This window comes from Drosophila pseudoobscura, chromosome X, assembly GCF_009870125.1.
Source record: "Drosophila pseudoobscura strain MV-25-SWS-2005 chromosome X, UCI_Dpse_MV25, whole genome shotgun sequence".
NCBI lineage: Eukaryota > Metazoa > Arthropoda > Insecta > Diptera > Drosophilidae > Drosophila > Drosophila pseudoobscura.
In genome coordinates this window covers 6,982,235-7,007,074 of record NC_046683.1, presented here as the reverse complement: position 1 = coordinate 7,007,074, position 24,840 = coordinate 6,982,235, and the positions used below count along the sequence as shown (strand labels likewise).

At 44.1% G+C, this 24,840-nt stretch overlaps 1 protein-coding gene across 1 annotated transcript; it reads right to left on the bottom strand.

Annotated features, from left to right (window-relative positions):
* Positions 1–15,542: 15,542 nt before the first annotated feature.
* On the bottom strand, positions 15,543–17,413 carry LOC117184779 (uncharacterized). Its single transcript, XM_033383653.1, has 2 exons — positions 17,158–17,413; positions 15,543–16,021 (listed from the first exon to the last, which is right to left on the bottom strand). Exons 1-2 carry the CDS (start codon positions 17,272–17,274, stop codon positions 15,644–15,646), a joined length of 495 nt encoding a protein of 164 aa, XP_033239544.1. The 5' UTR covers positions 17,275–17,413; the 3' UTR covers positions 15,543–15,643.
* Positions 17,414–24,840: the final 7,427 nt, after the last annotated feature.

The window sequence follows — 24,840 nt, the reverse complement described above, 5'->3', positions numbered from 1 at the left end:
CCTCTTTTGGAAATGCAATCAACTCTCTCTCTCCCTCTCTCTTTTGCACTCTGTGGGAGTTTAGGCCACGCCCATTATGATGTCCTGAGTTTATCCTCTCACGGATGTCGTTTCACCCCTATACACACATATTCATACGCGCGTTTATATGCATGTGTGATACGTGGCACACACACAAGAGCGTACACATGTGGATAACGGTTATTCACGTATGTGTGTGCGCCAGAAAAGGATATGCCAGCGAGAGAGAGGAGGATAGCTAGAAAGAGGGAGCGAAAGAGAGCAGCATGTGTGCGACGTGTGGCCGTTTATGTATTTTGCAGGACCCGCAGGACTCCATGCGTGAGACTGTGTGTGTGTGTTATACATATACGCACGCACACGCGCAGACGAACGCTACAATGAATGTGTGCGTGTGTGCCAGCATTTACACGTATGTATCTATGTACGTATCCCTTTTTCACCCGTTCGTAGATCCTTCGCCAGGACACGACTCCCAACTAATTACGAAAGGCAAATAAAAGTTTTGGTGCTTTTACATCACTTGCCACATCACTGGCAAAAGAGGAGAGGGGAGACACATACATACATACACACATACATACATATGTAGATGCACACATGCATATGTGGGAGATGTAAAAGTACATACATGTAAATATAATACAATACATATGTACAAGCGAGTATTTATGTATGCAGTGCTTGCCCCCCCCCACCCATTTTCTCAGAACCTTACCATCATTTATTCTATGTCCTTTCTTGTGTCCTGCTCCTTGCCGCTTGTCAAACTCATAATCCAATTCCCCGACTTGTCGTCAGGCTATCCCCAGCCCTGAGAAGTCTCCCCGCCCAAACCTCTCCACCACCCCATCTTTCACTCTTTGTTTTCCCTCTTTGCTTTCTGCTCTTTACACTTTCACTTTTCCTTCTTTGCATCAGATTTAGAACAATTCTTGAATTTTTATTTTTGCTCTTGTAAAAATACCCTTCGAACGGGAACTATGAGAGAGAGGACTTCTGAATTGAATTATAAATATGAGTTTTAGATCGGGATGATCTTGCTGAATCTAGGATGTCCATTAGGCACTTCCACGCGTTTGAATGAGATGATTTCCATTCTGTAACCCTAAGGATTAGCCACCCAAAACTTGAAATTGAAAATTAGAATTTGAGTTCCCACACATCGATATCTTTTTGGCATTGGAAGGTTTATGATTCAAGACAAATGGTCTCCGTTCGTATCACTCACATGTATCCTTTCGGTTATGGGAAATTTGTACCGCGAATAAACTTCTTAGCTCTTTGAAGGTGCTTCAATGGAATAGACGCATATGATATTTTTTATGGCGACAGTTCAAGTTTAAGAACCATTCCTATTGAATCACTAGGATAGCCTAGGGCTTAAAACAAAGCTGAAAAATAGCTAGTAATATAGTAGTGCCATATCTGTAGAGAAATCCATTAAAATAGGAAGTTTTTGGCTTAAAAATATTCAAATAGAAAGGGTGTTTAGGCATTGACTTGCCGGAGACTGAATTTGTTCCTGCTTTTTTATAAATGCTCATTTTTTTCGCCCTCTTCCCCTGCCTATATATGTGCATATAAACTCGTAGATGGGCCTCACTGTGGCGACGGGGGCGGTGGTGTGCAATGAAAGGCACGGGAGAAGTCGCTGTCGAAAAAAAGTAGAGTGCATCGAATTTCCAGGCGTCTGTACAGTGCTGGACATGCATATACGCGTAGGAAGCTAGAAAGGGCACATACCTAAAATTTAAATGGTATAAAGCATATGTTCTTTTATCAGCTCTAAATATATGCCCATTGAATGCAGAAAATCCATTTTTTCTTTTTAAAATTAAGAACAATTAAAATGAATCGTTAGACCTTAACATTACTGATTGAAAGACTAGCATCTGTAGAACCCAATCCAATACAATATTGGCCCCATGTTGACTTCTCTAGAACCTAGAAAAATGGCGTTTGGTGTAGTGAAAGGCGAGCATTTCTTATGCAGTCACAACTGGTGCATGCAACAGAGAGAAAGAGTGAAAGAGGGAAAGCAAGAGAGAAGGAGCACACTGAGAAAGGTGTTCAGCCAGCGAGACAGAAGCTCTGGCCCTGGACCAAAACGTGAGCCAGGTCTAGGGGCAGAAGGAGAAGGTGAAGGAGAAGAAGCTGCAGCCACCAGCAGCAGAAGGACGAGGCCCAGGGCCCCGAGGTGGCGGCAGAGCGCGTTGATGCACAAAGGCATTTGCTGCGTGTAAACTTGACTTTGAAATTTGCCTCATTTACACTTGCCACTGCATTTTGCACCTGCCCCAGACAGATGCCCCCCATCACGCCCACCATGCCCATCCAGCATGCTGGGTTCCCTTTATTTTGTTTTTTCCTTCTTTTCTGCATACTTGTATAAAGCTTTTTAACTGTTGCATGCCCCGTGAAATGTTTAACCAAAAACTGTTGGCCCTGAGATCCTTCGGTCGGGGTAAAAGAGATTGCAATTGAAGTATTGGATTGGATCGGATTGGAATAAACTGGTTTTCCAGCTCGCCCTGGGTTTCAGGGATGGGTTGGTGTTTTGGTGCGTGGAATGGAAATCGTAATCAACTCGTTAATGGAAGGGCCTTGCAATTTAGACAAACAGCACAAACCGGTCACAACAAATATAAAATATGCGAAGAAAATATTGTAACCATAGATACCCCATAGATATGATAATGTATCATACGATACCAAAGTTTCATAACACTCTTAAAATTCGGAAGAATATAAATAAGTCTGAATGTCGAATGTGGATAGGTCTTTCGTGAATTGTGAGATTTTGTAGGTTTTAAAATCAGTTAAAGTACATTTTTCCAGTACTAAAGCATGCGATAGAACATCTAAGGCCCAATCATAGAGCATTCCATGTTAAAGTCCAAATTGCGAAATTCTATACAATATCCGATGATAAAAAGATCAGTGTTTAGACAAATTCAATTTTCAAAAATAGTTCTGAGCAATTGAAATTGAGAAAAAGACTTTATAGTGCTTTATTTTAAAGATGATATAATTTTTGGCCTACCATTTTCCATATAACCCATGTAATATATACATATATTTGTATATTTTATATATATTTAGAAGCACTTGCATAATGTTTATAAAATATTCAAAAAATAAATAGGAGAGTATTCATATGTGTCTTTGTGTGTGCAAAGGTCGTTGCTACCAGGTCGCACCTACACATATATAGATACACACATGCACTTATATACTCAGACGCATATACACCCACACACATACATACTCATACGTATAGATGCGTATACTTTTACCTTGCACTTGTCACATATACTCGTATTTTTCTCGCGTTTTCATTTTTCTCTCGCGCTTTTCATTTAATATTCAAGGAGTAGTAGGGTAAACAGCAACAAAAGGGAAATTCACAGGCTGCATCTGCTAAAGCATTTCAGGGTCCTTTGGCCTGCGAAGGGGGAACTCTTTAAGGTGAACATTGAAATTATTGTGTTTGCTCGGGTAGAACGAGCGAGAGAATTCATTAAAGTTCATATGAGGGCTGGGCATTAGGTTGCTTACAGACCATCCATATTACTCAACAGTAAAACCTTGTAAAGTTTATATTTATCAGATGAAAAATCCCCTTAAATTATGATTTGCTGCCGCGAGAATTGAATGCTGTAAAGCCGTCGGCAGGATTGATTTTTACCCGCAATTTGTTAGGGATTAAGGTTTCCACGATTTCAAAATATTTGTATTGTGAAAAATTGATTAGTAAACAGCTACTTTAGTCCTTATATTGATATATTCATATCGCTTATGTTTCTGTCTACTCCTGTTCGATTCAAAGGAACTTTTCCTTGCTTTTAAAATTTCTTTGCTTTGATCAATATATTTATTTTTCTGAAAACTGATAAAGGTTCAGAAAACTCTTCTTGTTGATCTTAATAAATTTCGTCGCCATATTTTTAGGCACTTAAGACTTATTCTTTGATATTTTTTGTAACGTTTTTAAAACATATTCTAGGTCTTATTATAAAATATAAATTTGTAATATCATTTTGATGTTTTTCATAATTAAATTTCTCATAATACATATGAAATCCTCGTAACTTTTTTGGAGAATTTTCGTGAAAATATATTGAAAATCATTGGAGGAAACCCTTTGCAAATTATTCTCTGAAATATCTTCTAGCAACGGTTTGAAAGTGTTTCCAAAAATGTTAAATATTCTGTTTTCTTGAGGTTATCTAGATTGTAATTAGCATTTTCCTTGGAAACAGGAAACATCTTGGATATAATTCTATATCGCTTTGATCATATTCTCGAGGCATTTTCCTGTTGATACTCCTCGTTGAAGTTTGACTTGGCCTGGACTTGTGGCATCGATTAATCATTCCCTCTGACCACTTGGTCGCCCATAAATCATACTCAAATTGTGGACTTTTGGGCGCGCCCATTTGGTGGCTCATGCGCCGACAGCTCTCTGACCCACGAAGAGAGTGGTTTGCCCCGCTCCGCTGCGGTTTTCGCGATGGGCACGAACTGGACGCACGCGTAACCTTTGCCATCCAGCAGCAATGGAGGCTATCCCTAAGCAAACACACCCAAGCATTCGTACAGCCGTCCATCCGTACACACACGGACATCTGGGGAAGTTGTCAACCCGATTTGCCGGCTTATCCTGGGCCTCGACCTCTCCCTGGGTTCGGCTTCTAGCGCGAACTCGGACATTGGTTCGTTCGGGTTTGGCTGTTTGGCTGCTCGGGATTCCTCCCCGTTGATGTTGCAAGTTTTGATTTTGATTTTGACGAAATGGTCGTGCTGCTGGACGCCAGCGGTGGACAGGGGTCACTTGTGGTATTAAATATTTTGAAGAGGGTCGTTCGCCTTCGCCCAGCACAATTTCCAGCCTGATTTATATATGAGCAGGGGGGTCGCAACCGGGTCGCCGGCCAGCCTGTTGTCACGCCCAGTACTCGAATCGGTCCATCAAAGGGTTGAAAGTGGATTGAATTCCGAACAGACCTGAACACTGAACAACCGAACAGAACTGACAGACTGACAGAAAGACAGACAGACACAGACATAGACACAAACAGAGAATCTGCTCTGCTCTGCGATGGGGATGTCCGAGTGTCGAGGTCAAATTTTTGGTTAATTAATTTGGCAAACAACATTTCTTCAAGGATGGGAAGCAAATCAAAGTGTCTCTACCCCCTTTAGATATTTGATTTAGATTTGAACGTGAATGTACCCTTTCAGAGGTACAAGGCTGCTATTTCGTCAAGATGTTTGTACTTCAGAAAAGGAGCACCAAAACATCGGGGAGCTTCTTCTATCCCTTTACTGAAAAGATATTCTAGAGAATACTGCAGCTTTTTATCTGAGAGCTAGAAATCATTTGCTACCCAGGAAAGCGATCGATCCGCAAGAGTATCCAAATCTGCGGCCCGCGGATTTGTCCTTTGCCTTTGCTTTTGCCTTTTGCTGATTGTATTTTGCATTTATTATAACGATTGTTGTTTGTTGGTGTTGTTCCAGGTGAAGCACCAAGTCAGGCAGCACACAATTTGCCAAAGCCAAAGCGTAATAGAAAAATCAAAGGCACTCGAGGACCAGGCACTCGATGCGAGAGCTGGAGTTCGAACGCTGATGGAAGGATGGTCGGATGGTCGGATGGAACGGCTGCTGATGTCTTATGGGTTTCGGTGGGTGGCTGGAAGACATTTTATCGGGTCAGCGAAGCATGCAATATGCTCTGGCTCTGTCTGCCAGCCTGCCGGGCATATACCCCATTCTTTGGGGCCTAACCTGACGACCAAGTGGCCCCCAACCCCAACCCCAACTCCAGCTCCAGCTCCAGCCAATGCCTTCGAACGCACATCAATCTGGGCATAATGGCCTTAGATAATAGTGTTTGTTTGTGTGCAAAGGTATGCGTATGCAAAATACATATAAATCCACATTGTATACCCAGAAAATCTGAGGGATGTGCCTGAGATGTGAGTCGATGGCTCGTGATTTCACGAGCACTTTTCTAGAACTCCCTCTTTAAGGCCTACCATACCATATACTCGTATGCGTATTGAATTTGGTTGAAAGGTAGTAATGAGAACAAGTGCAGGACTGGCTAGAACCCTAGTGGATGGGAATAGGTTTCTTTTAAGGAAAGGACGGGCCTCCAGGCTCACATCATTCTCGAAGATGATAGGCGAAATTAATCGTTAAAGATGGTATTTTACGAGGTCTTTTGGAGATCTTTTGGAAGCATTCATCTTTCACCAGAGCCTAAGCAACCTCTTGTATGATTCCTCAGACGGTGTTCGTGCACCGAGTGCCGTGTCACGCACTCGTCGCCAATATATGGCGAGAGCCAAGTCCTAAGCCATCCCTTTGTGTGTGTGCCGTGTCTATGCTGTCTATCTGCGAGCGCTTTTCAATTTTCCAAGCAACAACCAACGCAGCGTATGCGCGATGGCAATCTGTTCCTTCCTTCTTTCTTTTCCTTTTGCCTGTTTCCTTTTGTATATTTTATATTTTATGCATGATTGTTATTGTTTGCAGTTTGCCTGGAATAATGTTCGTCGAGACGAGAGCTGATCCGAAAGCGGCTCATGTGCCAGCGACCAGACCCACCGTGCTCTGGGCTCTCCCCTACCGCCGCGCTACCTCCCCCCCTGCTCTACGTACAATTTTTTTGGCCGCAATTATGGAGTGTACGAGTACGCGTATATAGGCCTGCTCTTGGCCACCAGTTTTTAGCAACGCACTCACTCACTCACTCACTCGCAGACACACAAACACACAACGAATGTACGCATCATATTTTTCATAAATATAAGCGCGCCCATCCAATTTGCATATACGGCTGGCAAGCGAACTCTGACCCCGAAAACAGACCCGAGGCCGGGGGGCAGGCAACCGAAACAGGGGCAGATGTTTTAGCTCACGCCGCAAGCGCCTCAGCGAGCGAGATTTAAGAAATAAGACGAGACCCTGGAACCAGGAACCTGTAACCCCTGGAACCCCTAACCCGTAACCCGTAACCCTGACAGGACGGACACCGAATGCCGGCAATGCCGCGAATACAGTCGGAACTGAGTCTGTGCATGTTGCATAATTGATAACGAGATGGAGGCCATGCCTCTCGAGCCACAGAAGAGCATGTGGTCGGTCTTTTACTGATGCCAAGGAATACTTTCAATGAGTTTCCATAAACAGGAATTCTGTGCTTCTAACTATGCCATGAATCTATGAAGAATCAGCCCCATGGGAATACGTTTCCCAAGCAACGAGGGTTTTAGAGGAAATTAGATGAAAACAAATGTCTTTAACTTGTATTTCCTACTTTGAAATTATTCGTTTTTATGCAATATCTATCTACAATCAATATCGCATTAGTTCATTGTTTTATTTCTGGATTATTATATAGTTTTCATTGCCTCTTCTCGTATTCCTTTCAGCCTTTTCTGGGACACCCAACAGGCAGAAGGGACTCGTCTGGCTGACGCTGCAGGAGTTCCAAGCAGCACGCGAGGAATCATCCACAGAGGATCCTCTTTTTGGCCAATAAGTATATGGACCCCACGAATAAAGACATTGGATGATACATAGCACACTCAAAAAAAAGATGCTGTTTTGTTTTCATTTAAAAACTATGTAAAGTCTTCCATATTATGGACTCCAATCCCATAGTAGTATTAATGACGATTCAACTTTAGTTTATTCCCTCATATTCTATCCTACCATACTCTTTTGTATACCATCCTATCATAAGCTATCTCCCATCTTTTCCCATGTTTATACCCGGTACTGTAACGCCCAGAAAGAAGCGGCCCTAGCAGCGACTCACAACGTTCCCCCTCGGTATCTATGCATTCTATTCTATCCATTCTTTCTATACTATATTTCCTTGGTGGACCGATTCCTTGTCCCCATCTATCCTTTATTGCTTAACTAAAATTATTCGTATGAAATTCTATTAACCTATAATATATATCCCATTATATGCTATTAGCCTCTTAAATTTTCTCTAAAATTCAGTTTGATCTATATCCCATACTTCTTTTATCTTATCCCAAACTTTTCCATACAGTTCTTTTGATTTTTTACCTCCAAAATTTGCATTTGTATTCCCTTTTTATAAGGAGTGAAGTTCGTCGTGGATTGCTGGCGCATTTGGTCGAGGATTACTCCATTGGTCACGTATGTCCCCCCAACGCCCTTCCCCCGCAAGACACTTGGAACATGCGCAGCCAAATATGGATAAACCCACCACCCAGCCACCCCACCCACCCACACACATATGGAGGTGCACACATGGGTCCTAAGTGGGGCAACTCTCAAAAATCAGCGTCTAACGTGGCTCTGTGGCAGCCACAGATTATTTAGGCTGGTCCCCAAATGCAGGCGAGAGCCTTCAGAAGTTGGCTGGCCATTGGGGCGAGGACCAGCCTAAGGATGTGCGATGGCAATGGCAATGGCTGCTAGGATACACACGAACACACACTCACACACGCAATACATATGAGACAGTACATACTCTCTCGCTTGCTCTCTTTCGACGTGTGGCTGTGGGTGTGGGTGTAGGGATGTGTGGGTGGGTGTGGATAATTGAGTATCAGTTTAGTGTCTGTGAAGGGGGTTGAAGGTGGAGGAGGAGCAGGAGCAGGAGCAGAACATGGGACGCAGGCAACCAAAGTTTTATTAATGTTTGGTCCTGGTCTTGGTCCTGGTCCTGGTCCTCGTCCTGGTCCTAGTCGTGGCTCTGGTTGGGGGTTGATTTCTCTGTTGATTTAGCTGTCGGGTAGTTGGGGCCGACAACTCTTCGTTCTCTATCTATCTCCCTCTCTCACTCCCTTTTACGCTTGCTGTCTCTGTCTGTCCCTGCCCCATTGTCATTTATCATGTGCCACACACATACCGACTTCTGTGCCAGTCTGTGTGTGTGTGTGTGTGTGTGTGTGTGGAATTGTTATCAGTGGCATTGCGAAAACCCAAGTGGAACACACGCGCAGAGCCCAGCCGAACCGATTGCCAACATCAATACATACGAGTGCTCATGGATGGATACATGGCTTCTCCTCTCCTCTCATTCATACATACATATGTGTGTGTGTGTGTGTGTGTGTGTGTGTGTGTCTTATGTACAGCAGCACACCAGAAGTGCCAGTCGAAGGGGGAGGTGGGGTGCTGTGGAGCAGGTGTGTCCTTTGGTTTGGGGTTACGTGCCATGCAGTGCCGTGCCGTGCCGTGCCGCGACGTTCTTCTCCATTCAGTTCCGTTCAGTTGGGTTCTTCTGTCAGTTGTTTTTGGCCTGCAAAAGTTTATCTTTTCAATTTCAAGCTTTCGTGGGAGTGCCCTGTATGTGTGTGTGTGTCTGCGAGGGGGGTTGGCATCCCTTATATACATAAATATATGCACACACATATATGGGCTAATGTATCTGTGTATACGGATTAGGGTTGCTGCTGCAAAACAGTGTACATTCCATCCAGTAACCTCCCCCCGAACCGCAGTCGGACAGTGGCCATATCAATCATTCGACAGCAGGACAGGTGGAGATTCGTACATCACATATACACATACATATCCCTACATATAAGCGAGTATATGGAAATCTCTTTTGGTTGGAACTGTTTATAATCTGACTCCTCGGGGGGTTAGCAAAAATCATTGGGGAATCGCCTATAATAACTCCTTAAAAATTTAATTGATTGCATTCTTTGGATGTTTGTCATGATGTAGCTTTGACAAGTATTTCGTTTAGGGATTATGCTGGTGGTGCTAAAAGCTTGAAAGGAAAATATCCAATATGTGCGACATATATTTGAAATAACTCAAATTAACTTAACTCTATTGTTTTCCATGTATTATCTATTGGGTCTCTACAATCCGTTGATAACTTTCCATTGTCTATCGATATCGTATTTGTGATTTATGGCTTTTCTTTAGATCTTTGGATTCCTAAATTCTAAATCCTCTCAGTGAATTTCCACACTTTTAAGTCTGTCATCTTATATCTACATATGCTCGAAAAATAGTTATAAATTGTTCATATATTTCAGTGCTTTTACCTCTTTGTTCTATTTAGATTCTCGATGACCTTTCTCTATAGATTTTCCATCCATTCTCTAAAGGTTTTCAAAGGATTCCTTGCATTCTCCACATACATTTTCCACTCATTTATGCCTTACTTAATTTTGTTCTTTGATGATTCCAGCATACTACTCGTGTAATTTCTCACCAATCCTGCTCTACAATATATGTAAGTCCACCTATCCAATTGTTTGAATTACAACTGCACCATAAATATGTACCCAGGCATATGAGTATTATCCCCATCTATTCATCTATGGATGAGTCCCTGAACCCCAGCCCCCTCGTTTGGGGCGTGCTCAGAACTTGCCTTCGATTGGACGCATCGTGACTGTTTTGCCCTCAAGCTGGGGGATATGTTCAAATACTAGTTTGGGAAGGCCACCTGGTATGCCAGGCAACCTTGCCACCCCGTGCCACCCATTTGGGGCATTCATTAGCGAATGCTGCCGGATGTGGATAAACCATGCCCTCTGCCTCATCGTTCCTCCTGCTCCTTTGCTGTTGGAACTTTTGTGTTGTGTTGAAGTTCTCGGTTCAGCAAAATTTATGGTTTGAAGATTCTGTACATGCCATCCAAGCCCCACGCCCCACAGCCCACAGCCCACAGCCCAGACCCCAAGCTCAAATCCCGCTCCGAATCGCACTTGTGTTCTTGGGAATTTTCGGTGGATCTTCACGGGGCACTTGCCCCGTCTCTAGCTCTTGCTCTGCTCTAATGCCGCTTTTAATTGGCGGCACACACACACACACACTTCTGCACATGTATTGGGCAGTGGGCGGTTGCGGGTGGCGAGGGCGTGGCATGTGTGGTAATTTAACTGGAAGCTGCGTTGCCGGCGACCAAAGTTTATGGTTAAGTGCGAGCTGTACGAGGAGAGTATATAGCGATGGCCCATGTTCTTCTCGGAACATCGTACATTGCTTAGACGACGACCGATGCGAGGACGATGCTAGGACGATGCCAAGACGAGGACGAGGACGAGGTAAGGACTTCGTGGCTCCTCCTAATTGCAAAGCCCCAACCCCAGTCCACAGTCCCCGTTCCTTACCAGTTTCGCAATTGTGGCTAGCAGCCTCCGTGCTTGCAGCTTCCGTGGAGGGTGGAGTGTGGCGGTTGGGGCGATTGTTGGGCTTCGTCTTGTCTCGTATGTGTTCAATAATGTGGCCGCCCAGGACTCCACTCCCTCATGTGTGTGAGCATGTGAGCTGGCTCTTGGCTTCTTGGTATTGGTTCAAAAGGGTGTGGCATTCATTCATTTTAGATATGCTTTGAAATGATTAATTAGAAAAACAGCTTGCCATAGGAATAGCAAATAAAAGCTGAATGAACTCATTCAAGGATTTACCTGTTCCGTTATCCCCCACAATCAATGCTTTTATCCAAATTGTAATTAAATATTATAGAGCAATCGATTGGTTTCTTTTTTAACACAGATACAATAGTGTCAAAATCATTCTAGTATCCACAGGTTTGTTAATTACTGAATTCATTTAAGGAGTAAAATGATTCTCTGGTATATGAAAGATCCTATAAACATCTGATCAAAAGATTCCTCATCATTCCTCAATTTATATACAAATATTTTTGTAATTTGTATTATATCGAAAGGTGGAAAAGCATTCATTCCATTGGGAATATTTTAGCTATTACTTGTCCAAATTTAAGATCAGAATTTTCCTTTGGAAAAGAGGAATAAAGGGAAAAGCATACTATATATTCCCAGTATTCAATGGATAATCTAAATACGAATAAAGATCTTCAAGTAGCAATTCTAGCAAAAGACTTACTGGATAGGAAATACCATTACCGTTACAATCCGATGGCCCAATAAAGATGTCAATCCGCGAATGCGATTCTTCCCGCTTCGTCGCGCGATAGGATCCATGCGATAGCCCAGATACAGATAGCACACTGACAATTGGCAATTTCGTCAATTGGTAAATGTCGAGGTTGTTTCGGTGTGAAATTGAAATTTCACAAGGCTGACATTTATTGACGAAGCCCCTGATTAATGATAAGAATCTGTGCGCCGCGAACATCCTCCTCCAGCGACAGCATCCAGCAGAAGACAGGAAAAAAGCATCGATGAACCGAACGCACCGAACGGATCCGAGAACAAAATAACACGGATGGTTATGGATGGATGGGGATGGGGAATGGGGTTGCTACTGAAAGGAGTAGCTCGTTTGAATTTTGACATAAATCAAATAGCTGCATGCTCATCCATTTGTGCCACACATACACATGCCACCCATCTCCATACCCATCTCCCATTCTCATTCTCATTTCCATTCCCATTTCCATTCTCAGATACATCCTGAGCGCGCGTGTGCAACATAATGGAAACAACCGCGAAATATCTATTGACAGTTGGGTGTCATGTTTATCCGAGGTTGTTATCCCATTTTGGCAACATTGCGATTTATGCGTTGCCCTGGCCGCAATCCCCTCGAACGTCGAACGTTGAACGTCGAACGTCGAACGGGCGGATCGCGGATAGACAGCATCGACGGATGGATAGATAGATAGGAAGATACATCGGGCACAAAAGATACAAATGCGCATTTTGCATTTCACTCTTCTTCACTCTTTTGGTTTTTTTGTTTTATATGAGATTTGTGTGTCAAATTTCCATTAGGCATTTACCCCGACGCCGAGACCGACACCCTACCCTACCCTACCCTACCCTACCCCTTTGACGACCCCTTCCCCTGACCTTTCTGTGGTACCCCTTCCCCTTCCCCTGACAAGGCCGCGCAGCATGCAAATGTCAGGATGCGTATTTCTGATTGCTCCTGCCATGGGATGGATGGTCCTTCGATTCGGGTTTTCCGTTCCGTACGGTTCGCGACTTTGGGCTGCTGGGCTGCCTTCGCTGGGGGGTTGGGTTGGGTTGGTGTTAGTGTGGTGTCCTCCTGGGTGCTCAGGGGTTAGGGGTAACACAATATCTTTTTTTTTTTTTTGCAATTGCAATTTTTTTTTCTCTGCCTCTGCCCTTATGCTGCGTTTTTTTTTGTTTGATAATTTATTATTTTGTAAGCATTCAAATGTGATTCTGTCGAACAATGAAAGTTGATTTACATACCGAAACGATGGCAGTTTGATGGCGTTTGCTGTTACCCTTTTTCCACCGCCGAGTGGCACGGCGCGCGGAAAGGTGGCACCCCCATGGACAAACGATGTTTTTTACGGTCATGTCGCACAGAGACACAGATACCCGGAGAAGCAGAGTTGATAGATATTTATGGGCCCCTACGTCGCGATTCGCGAGGAAAGTCACGGGGCAACAAAGGAAGCTGCCTGCCACACAAGTTTTATGCAGCGGCAGCGGCAACTATTGCCAATCGCACTTGATTAGAATTATTGATTGCGTATCGAAATTGGCTCTGCACACTTTGTTATCGTGTATCTGTACCTGCCACTGTCTCTCCATATCTATCTATCTATAGATATATCTATCTATCCATGTGTGCACCCATACATATCCATACATGCATATGTCACTGTCGTTGTGAATCCGAATCTGCGATCGAAAGCTGAATGTGCATTCGGATGAGCCACTTCCAACGGAAGGTTCTGCATCTTAGATACAAAATTTTAGCACCTGTTACTCCGATTTTATTCAATAGTTTCTTTAATTGATTTATCAAAGCGTTAAGTGGAAAAGCAAAACAAAACGAGGGCGAAACGAAATATTGAATAGATTTGTTCCTTATGAAGTTGCTATTTTGTTGAAAGAGATCCATTTTCTTCTTTCTTTAGTGAAATTTACCTCTCAAAGTCAGAAATTTCTTATGGTTTCATGATGTATAATTTGTCCATTATATATTCGAAATTTTCCAATCTGTAATCCAGTCAAAAATCGAATAGTTTGAAACATTCTTCTGAGTTTAAGCCCATTTAATTAGCTGTTCTTATCGATGGGACTTGTTATGGTTTACATCCGTTCGTAACTCTATCAATCCCCTGAGGAATCCCGCTATAAGAAGCTTTAAGTTCCTCATTCGTTATATACATAAGAAATCTATAAATATAGGGAGATCCTTTCATATAACTATCCACAGATCTCTATTTCCTACACTGTCTCGCACTTTTTCAACTCCATATTCCGCTGAGAAACCCATTATAACGAAAATCTGTTTTCATATGCAAGCAAATCAATCATTAGGCCGCTCCTCGACAGGCATACTATGAGTATGAGTATGAGTATGAGGTTGCAAAGGGTTGGACTGTTGGGCCAATCCACCGCAAATGAAGAGGACCAAATCAGGGGATATCCCTTGTTAGGCTCGACTGCAGATTGCAGACACCAAGGAGATGGGACCGGAGACCCTTGCTGAGCATGACCCTCGATCCTAACCCTTCCCTCAACCACAGACCAACTGATGAGACCCTCATGTATCTGCTCCCCTTGCCCTCTTCTATATTGTATGTGTGTGTATCTCCCTGTGTGTCGCTCTCTCTTTCTCTGTGTGTGTGTGTGTGTGTGTGTGTTGTTTGCATATTAATGTTGGCTTTTGTATCTTTTTCCAGGGCACAGTGGCAGCAGTGGCAGCAGCATCGGCTCGACGCTCGAATTTTGATTGCGAATCTGCGGATTAAGGTATTTGCGCACGTATAATTAATTGGAAGGCACGGCGGCTACCGTTGCACGTGTCTGTGCCACAGACAGACATAAAGTGGAGTGGAGTGGAGAGAGGCATTGAGAGAATGCAGCGGCTTTCACTCAATCTCAGCGGGAGATGCAGCCGAAAATGTAATTTGCATTGAGTTTTGGGCCCACAACGGATTAGTTTGGACTATTCTCATACCATTCGCATCATCATTAGGACTATATAGTAGGTATCCTGATATTACTAGAATATCCCTGAGACAGCATTCCACAAATTTTAAGTATACAAGTTTGTAAAATGACAAGTTCTGGGATTGAATCAAATTCAACAAATATTAAAAATACATAATTAAATTGTTATTCTAATATTTATTTATTTTTTAAATATTTGTATCCATAATTTTCTATAGTTGATTAATATATGCGTCTTAAATTGCTGAATCACAGGGATAATAGGGTAATACATTATGTGGATTATATTTAGTTTTATGGCGAGTCACTGGGCATACAATAAATGCTGATTACCATTTATGAATAATAATTTGAGAAGCGGAACTCTTTTCGAGCAGCGAATGGCAAATCTCAAGGATATATAGTAGAGATGGAAGATACAAATTTATATTTCAAGTCACATGAGGTTCATAGTAGTTTTCTATTCTTTAGAAGTATTAGAAGGCTTTTCAGAAATACGATGTTTCACCATCGATTTTCGTTCCAATCAAAGATTTTGGAAAACAATATTTTATCTGAATAAGAAATTGCAATACTAGGGATCCCTTTAGATTTCGAATTAACGATGAATATTAAGTACTTTTTAGTTCATTTCCAGCAAAAATCTCTTTTTTGGAAATTATTTGGAAGTAAAGATTAAGCCAGTGAGTTTTCCGCAAAGGTATTTCTGATACATTATATTACTCCTCCCCTTAGAGTCTATAATATTTCGTTGTGCATAGTTGTACCTCGTTTTTGGGGCTGAGGAGAAGGAATTCCTCTATGCCATATCCTTCAGATGCGATTTGCCCCAAAAGCTCCTGCATGGAATGTGTTTGATCCAACACAAAGCGTGCGAATAGTTTGGTTTCAGGGCTCCAGGAATGGCCTCGCCAGAACCGCACAAACCGAGAGCGTTGTATATGGATGTACAGGCTCGTATGGCGGGGAGGGGGATATCCTTTGAGGAGGAATTTGGTGAATGTTTGCTCAGTCGAGGCGCGGCGGTAATAAATAAAATGAACTTGGCCACGCATCATCATCATCATCATCGAGCAGGACGAGTGGAGTGTGCGAGGAAACAGTGGCAGCTACAAAGAAATGCAATCAATTTAAAGTTACATTTTTGGCATATCGACATAAACACACACACACACACACACACAGACATTTGTGGCCCCCAGGGGGAACCACTGACGGGAGGGAAACACAAACACATTCCACCTATCGACGTGGGCAAACCACCCACACCTATCGCACCATCCAGCGAGCACCCTCCCCCACCCCAACCCGAAGGAGAGCTGGAGACAACTAATGGTTGGAGATTGTGTGTGGTTCGACGGTTGGGGAGGGGGGTTGGTGCGAGGGCAGCGGTGGAGCACACACACAGAACATCCCTGATGGCCACAAAAGACATCATGGCTGCCGGCAGAAGCCAGCGTCCTAACGGTTCACTGGATACTTACTGTGAAAGTAGACCCATTCACACACGCACATAATCCCCCCATATATGTGTGTATGCATGTTCCCCCTTGTGTGTGGGTGGGTGGGTATATGTGTGCCTGTGTGTGTGTGACAGCAAATGCCAAAAACCCACCCCGCGCCACCACTGTCAACCCCCGCCCTCGCATATGAGATGCTACACATGTGTATGTTCTCTCTTTCCCTGTGAGAAAGTGTGTGTGTGGCCAGCGAAGCATCATGGCGGCAGTCATGTTGAAATTTTAATTCCTCGCCCACTCAATTTGCTCACCACCGCCGCCACCCCCGCCTTCCCACCCACTCACATACTGCACCGCACATCGCAGCCCAAGCCCCCATTATTCCCATTCCCTAGCAAAGATCTCCACTCATTGTTGTTGCCGGTCGCGCTGTCTGGCACTCAAAGCAGTCCAACCCCACGCCCTCCCCACCCGCCACCCTCCCACTTGCCACATACTCGTGCACCCATCCACTAAAAAGGGGTGGTGGTGGTGGGTGGTGGTATAGCTAGTGGCATGTGTGATGGTAGGACACATAGAGGACAGTGCTCGTGTTCGATGGCCAAGAGCAGGCGAATGAAAGCACGGATCCACTCACGAATTGATGTGGAAGAAAAGGAAAGCCTCGAGGGGTGTGGGCTGGACGGTGGGGTGGGGGGAAGGGCGATACTACATGTATGATAGGATCTGTATTCCATGTGTGTGTGTGTGTGTTTAGGACGATGGGACATTCAGAGGACACTCACGAAAGCACTCAAGAAATGTCCATCCACCTTCTCACGCTCCCATCTCCAATGCAGGAGGAGGGTAGTGTCGACTGCCACCTGCCGCCTGCCAATGGGCTTGGGGCTTCGGTTCGGCATGGATATATTTTTGCAAGAAATGGCAGCCGCCAGTCCATCCAGGTGCTGCAAATGGCATCTGTGTGTGTCTGGTCCTGGGCCTTGCCGGCGGACGTCGTTTTCTTTTTTGTTTTCTCTCCTCTTACGAGTATTTTTGCTTACATGAGTGGAAGCGACAGGAATGCTCAGCACTGTCCTCCGTTCGAGTCGCTCTGGCGCCATGGGACTGGGTCTCGGATTGGGTCTGATGCTGGGAGGCAGGGACAGGGACAGGGACGGGGACAGGGACTGGGCCTTGCTTGGGTGAGTGGTAGCTGGATGGTTGGATGGTTAGATGGCTGTGGTTAGCGAGGACCCAACTAGGACAAAAGAGCAGTAGGATATACATACATACATGCATATATGGTTTATATATGTATGTATGTGCACATAAGCCGTGGCATATAAGGATTGCTATTACATACGAGTACTGTTCAACCCCTCTACGCCCCTCTTACTCTTTGTTCTCTCCTCTCCTCTCTTCTCTTCTTTTTTTTCCTCTCTGTGTGTATCTCATATGTACGAGTATTTGCCCGCTGACTGTCCCCATGACAGTCTCTGTCTCTCTTTGGAGGCCCCAGCACAAAAATGAAACACCGCAAAGCGTGTTGCTTGACATGTGATTGAGGACGACGCTTATAAGTATGCACACACACACAAATAGCACACATACACATATATATATACATATACATACACAGAGATTTCCTCAGGGGGACGGGGGAGTCCGTGGGTTAGTTAGTTCGTTAGCATTTATGCACTCGCTTTGTATGCACACATCAACAGGGGTCCCATCGCAACCACACACCATAGAGCACACAACACCACAGCCCCGTCTGCAGCAAGCTCTTCTCTTCTCTTGGCCAGAATAAACTTGTTAGCGCACAAAAATGTTAAAGGTAATAAATCTGAACGTGACTCGAGAGTGGCTACAGCCAGGAGAGCCAGAGGAGTCGCTGGCAAAGCAGTCGCACACTTGAAAAGTATCATACATCAATTGAGTTTTCATTTACTCACAAGCGTCTATCTTTGGCGCTTGTGTTCCCAGAGTTGCATATGTGAAGTGGTCGATGGTAAGTTATCGATGGATTCGATTAGGATTGCCCTCGCACGAGGATGGCTCCCAAATGGGTTGAACCTCTCTCGCACTTGACCCATCAGCCATGGGTTATTGAGTAATCGATTTTCTGTACATATTTACTGTATTTACCGGGCTTCTGCAGCTGCTTCTCCCATCTTCCTGGGATTTTTTTTATCAAGAAGAAAAGTAATCCGCAATGGACGCATAAATGTGGTTCAGATTGTAATTGTAATTGTATGTGTGTCTCCCTGCCAGTGTGGGTGGGGTGCGGCTGCTGTTGGCTAGGATTTGTTTGTTGCCGATGCTGAAGGAGATGATGATGATGCTGATGCTGACGATTTGGTTGGTTCGGCAGCCCGAAGCTACAACATCGACAGCAAAGGTAAATCTTTGCCTGAAGGCTGCAGGGGTACACGCCTTTCGGCATTCAGTTTGACACCAAAAACACCCATAAATGTTGATCAACATGATCGATAAATAATGATATTGAATGATGTTTCAATTAGAAATTGTTCAAGAAAGAGTTTAATGATACTTATTAATATTTTCAATAAAATTTCAGTAATCAATCATCAGTGGGAATGTACTTGGGGGCCTTGTGTATCTCCTACTCCATCTCTGGCCTGGATTTTCCTTTGGAGGGTATTCGAACTTCGTTTTTTTGGAATCGCTGGCTGGTCCTAATCTTAAGCTTCTGCTCTTCAGCCTGGTCTTCTGCTTCTGCCCTGCTGTTTGTTGGCGGTTGCCAAGGCTGTGCGAGAGAGGGTGGGGATGAGAGATGGAGGTGGAGAGGGTGGCTGGTGGGATGGCGAAAGTAAAAACACATCAATTGGCATGTGCATGGAAATGACACCAGAGAATTGTGCAAAAATGTTATCTTTGGCTTCCGCACCAAGTCCCTTTTCTCTTTTTTGGGATTAGAGCGTTCCACCTCACCTCTCCCCCGTCATGCCCCATGCCCCTTGCCCCTTTGTCGTTAAATTTTTTTTTTTTTTTTGCAAAGCGTAAGCATAACAATAACGCAAGAAACAACAACAGCAACAGAAACATTGAGAAACGAAACCCATTTTAAATAACAGGCGATATTGACGTGAAAAGAGGGGTACGGAGAGGGGTTCTTCATGGGTGGGTGGATGGTTGAGTGGGTGGGTGGGTAGCTGATGGCTGATGGCTGAAGGCTAAAGTGGGAGTTAAAGGTGGTGTGGCGTGTGGCATGTGGATTGGTGTGGTGTGGTGGAAGATGTGCAAAATGGGCCGTGAGTTGACTGCCGGGGCGCCCTCTTTGCGAAATTGCCATAAGATAACTCCGACAGGCGGCTCAAACACACACATACACACACACAGATACACAAACACTTACACATACAATATAGAAAATTGGCAGTTGGATAAGCGAAAAAACCAATTCACGAATACTTTGCATATATAATATATTCAAAAATCTACCAAAGATGCTGCCCAGGCAACAGCCAGCAGCGGACAGAGCAGCCCACCGACCCACCCGCCCAGAAAACAGCTCAAACCACCCACTGCGGCATCCGACACCCGATACCCGACATATCCATGTACACAACGCGTTAAAGGTAAACACCCTTTCAGATAAAAAGAAGGAAGGGAAACCATAGCGGAGGAGAGCAAGAGGCGCAGGTCAAACGGCAACTGACAAACGCTTCATAGGGTGTGGGGGGGCGGGGAGTGAGGGGAAGTGGAGGTAGGTATAGTGGGTGCCAATGGCCTGAGCCACCAGTTGTGCCAATTTTTGGGGGGGAATTCGAGTTAGGGGACTGGAAATTTGGCACTGGGCCCACACCTGGTAGACAGGTGGGTAAGTGGCTACCATGGTAAGCGATGGAGTATGCACCCAACAGTAGTCCTCGCAATATATCGAACACCACTGCCAATTTTAAAGATTCCAAATGTTACTCTTCGACGCCTATACGAGTTGTATTACAACTAACCTGATATAATATTTAAATCCCAAGACTCTCGTGAAAGAATAGCCTAGCTTGAAGACTTGACCACCTTTGTGAGAGACTTAAGAAATGTATAATATATGAATGAAATATATTCAACTCACTTTATATACCAGGTAGGTATATTTTTGAGATTTAAAAGAATATCTAAATGGCTCTAAAAAAGGAATTTGAATTTGATTCATGGGATCGCTTTCTTTTGGCGAATTATGTATTGGAGGTCAAAGTCTCTTTCTGGCTTATAGGGTAATCAATAGCTGCCGCGTTTCTCGATGCAATTTCTATATATTCTTTGCATACCAAAAGAAACTGAAGCAATTTACTTTTAGACTCACTTGCTTTAGACATCCGTGGATCTGGTTATTAAAAAAAAACAAACAAAATGTTGTGTATATCCCTGACAGCCTGGCAGGCATCACTAAGCTTGACAGTTGACGGACGGACAACCCAGCGGAACGACAGACGGACGAACGGATGCTTGGATGCTTGAGGGTTGAGTGTGGAGCGTTGAGCGTGGAGGCGGAGGTGACATATGAATATGTATCTTTTGCGACTGAGGAAAATAATGCGATGGGAGAGAGTGTGTGTGTGTGTGTGTGTGCTTGTGGGTGGGTTCTGTTGATGTTGTTAAATGGCTGATAGCGAAAATAAAAGTAACACACGCACACACACACACATACACACACTTAAGGGAGATAGATGTAGAAAGTGGCAGAGAGGTGGTCGTGGATGGAGAAGGAGAAAATGGTGGGCTGTGGGTGGCAAGGGCAACCATCATTGGCATTTGGCCGAGTTGGGTACTTACTTCTCCACATTCGGTTGCTCTGCTGTTCGGCACAGGGCCGGGGCTCAGGCGGAAAATAAAAAATGATGATCCACTGCCTGCCATCCCCACCCCCCCACCATTCTCCCCTGACCCGGTATTAGAGGATAGCAGGGCTTTCTTCTTTCGAGCTCCTGGCCATGGTTCGACAGCCATGAATTCATTGAAATAACCGTAGGCTTTTCTCAATTTTTGACATGCGGCGGAAGTCTTTGCACCCAACTGTCAGGGGGGGCAGGATGATGGGTGTATATGGGGTGCTGGTGGTGTGCGGATGGGTGCTGTGCTGTGCTGTGCTCCTTGGGGCAAGGGGCTGGGCTGTTGATGTGCCCGAACGACTCTTGGTAAGCAAGTGAAGTGAAAAGAGCTCTTTCCTTTATTGGTTTTGTATTTTATTATCACATCTCGTTTATTCCTTTGCCTTTATGCGTCCGTCCGTCCGTCTGTCCGTTCGTCTCTCTATGTACACCACATCCGTGGATGGAGCCAACAGCACACTGTGTGTGTGTGTGTGTGTTTTGGGCATGGCTATATTTGATGGCATCAACCGATTCGCCCCTAGGCCTTGATGACACTTTGCGACGCCGTTTACGGGGCATATGGGACTTTGATATGACAACGCAAATATCCGTTCTGGGACAGCAGGCACGCACCAAAGGGGAGGCTGGAGGCATAGGCCATTGCCGGGGTAACGTCCACATCTTAAGCCCGAAAAGAAACATCCCCAGGACACTCTAGAGCTCCACTTGTCTCCCCTTCTTATGGAAAATGTGAAGAAGATCCATTAATATTTCGAATACATACGAGCCCCGGTAGGAGGACGAGTAGGAGTATGTGCTGTGTACGGATTCCATGGAATTTTCATAAATACGATTCTTAGAATGTTATATCCTTTGGATATGAATAACTTAAGTGTTTGCCAGCATATAATAAATAAATAATGTCATGAAATTGCTACAAGCTCAATGGTATTTCCTTTACAGACTAACTAATCATAATTGCATGATAAATTCCCTATTATTTTAGTACAATTCCGACAGCTGGAGCACTAGGAAAAGGTTCAAAATTATAGCACTGTTCACTGGTGAAGATTTCCCATCAATGCAGCGGATAATGATATCCGGAAATGTAGCATTGCTATTTGAATACTCAATGGATGTGTTGGAAAATGTCTAAATGATATTCTCGCATAGAGAACAAATTTTAAGCCATTTTGTGATCTGGCATGGGGAATATATTCAAATGAAAATTGAGTTAATAAATCAAAAAATTAAATTAAACATTTCTCAGATTTTGCTGAATATAGTATACATGGATCCAGTTGTGCCGTGGAGGATGATGTTCAGGAATTGATCAGAACATGAGATCTTAAGAGTGACAGACATTTGTAGATGGAGTAATAATAATGCATGCATTCTGTGACTGTGACCATACTCTATCCTGTTTTGTTTTATAAAACGATTCTCAGACAGCTTCAGACGAATATTCATAGGGAGTCTTCGTCTTCGAACCCCAAATAGAAGCCCCAAATATCCTTCGAATGTTTTATTTTGGGAGTGGAAGCCACGCCTTGCATCGATGGAAATATAGTTGGTTTATAGCCTTCCCTCTCTCTTCCCCTTTTCCTGTTCGCTATTCCCTATCCGAATCCAATCCCGTGCGCTCTCTCTATTCCCTAGAATCTTTATATAGAATGTTACCAATCCCGACCATTGTGGGAATTAACTTTGATGGGATGTGGGCGATGCAATTCAAAATTTTTGCCATTTAATTACTCAATCTAAGGCACCCAGCGAACGCCACCTACTTACATATGTAAGCCCACATATATATCAGTAAATATATATCTGTATATTCTATATACAATATATTCCGGGCATACATCATGCGAGAGTCTGTGTGTGTAAATGAATTGTGGCCGTTGATGGCTGTGTGCCTCTGTTTTTCGCTTCTCAGGCTCCTGTTCTGGAGCTTGTAATTTTCACATATGGCAGAGACGTTGCCACCAAATTGTTTGCAACTTGAGTACCCCTCCATCCGACACACTCACGGAGCAACAACAACTATTGTTCAACAACCTACTGGAGTCCCAACCCGCCCCCCCCGCACACACAACACCCATCGCCCATATGTATGTAAGACTCGTTTCGCTACGGGCAACAAAATTAAAACAAATCCTTTCGTTCCATATTAATGGTCGCCATCTTTGCAGCAAATGACATTCGAAAACATTTATTGCGCCAGAAAGCGGCAGTGGCAGTGGCAGTGGCAGCAGCGTGCGAATATGTATGTGCCACACACATACCCACCACCCTACCCACTGGCATGTGAACCACATCCACATCCACAACCCACCCACCGTGCACCACACACGGGATTCATATGTGACCAACCCAAACTCGAACCCAAAAAGCCGAGAAACGAGCCCAACCCCCGCGCCATTATACAAGAGGAATACAAACACACACTAACACACTCTTCTTCACGTATCTGTGTGTGTGTGCCTGTGTGAGTGTGTTTGTGGGTGGGTGTTCATTTGGTTATGTAGTGAACCCTACAGGACACATTCCTCACCAAAAACGAAAGGGGTGATGGTGATGGTGATGCATGGAAGTGATGGCGCGATGGTCCTGCTGCTCCTCCACCTCCGAGGACGAGGATGGGCTTCAAGAACAATGGCTCGCCCACACTCACATTCACATATGAGAGTGCGTGCATGTGTGCGGGTGTGAATAACTATGTACAGTCATTTTCAGTTTACATTATTTACCCAATTTCCCAAAAACTCACAGCTCCACGCTCTTCTCTTCTCCCTCCCCTCTTCCCTTCATCTACCATACACGCTTTCTCATTGCGTAAAACTTTCATTTAGTTTTCTAATTACTTTTTTAATCAAGAAACCAAAGATTGCTGTGCAACCCTTTCTTTCGGTAGACGGGGATGGGAATGCGGATGGGGTAATGTTCAAGGAGCAAGGTCTGGTCTAAGCCAAAAACATGGATTCCGTCTTACTGTATCCGTTGTGTTAGCCAAACGAGAGATTAGGGGCAAAGGACTTACAAACAGTGCTCCAGAAGTATGCTTCCAAAGGTCCCACTTGGAATACTGAATGTTTCCTGAAGTAAAATAGAGCTAGCATTAATTGGATGTTTGATGATTAATATCTCAAGAATGGTAATGCACCTTTTAAGCTGCATCTCTGGTGGCTCTTACTTGGAGATCTTACGAAAAGGAAAATTAAGCCCGTATATTGCCTGGTAAAAATTGCCAGTTAGTCTTTAGGCGGAAGGGGAATGTGCTGAATTTTTCGAGCCATACATTTACTCATATATGACGGATATGATACATATACAGATAGCAGATAGTTTTTGTCCAACCTGAAAGTGATAGAAATTGGTTAAGGGATAAAAGCATTAGAGTCCTGTGCTTCTCAAAGGCTATATAGGATGGCTATCCTTATAGCGAATTCCTACATGGCTTATGTAGCGCCTCTCCCTCTTTATTTAGTATTCCACATTTTCCCTTGAATCTTTGCCAATCTTCCAGGTATGGCGTTCTTTGTCCAGTTGTATGTCTGCCCCTCCCAAATATCACAATCTTTTGCTGGACAAAGGTCTTTAGTCTGGGCAGCCATTTTGAATAAGCATTCGTTTGCTCGCTCCCCATCCCCA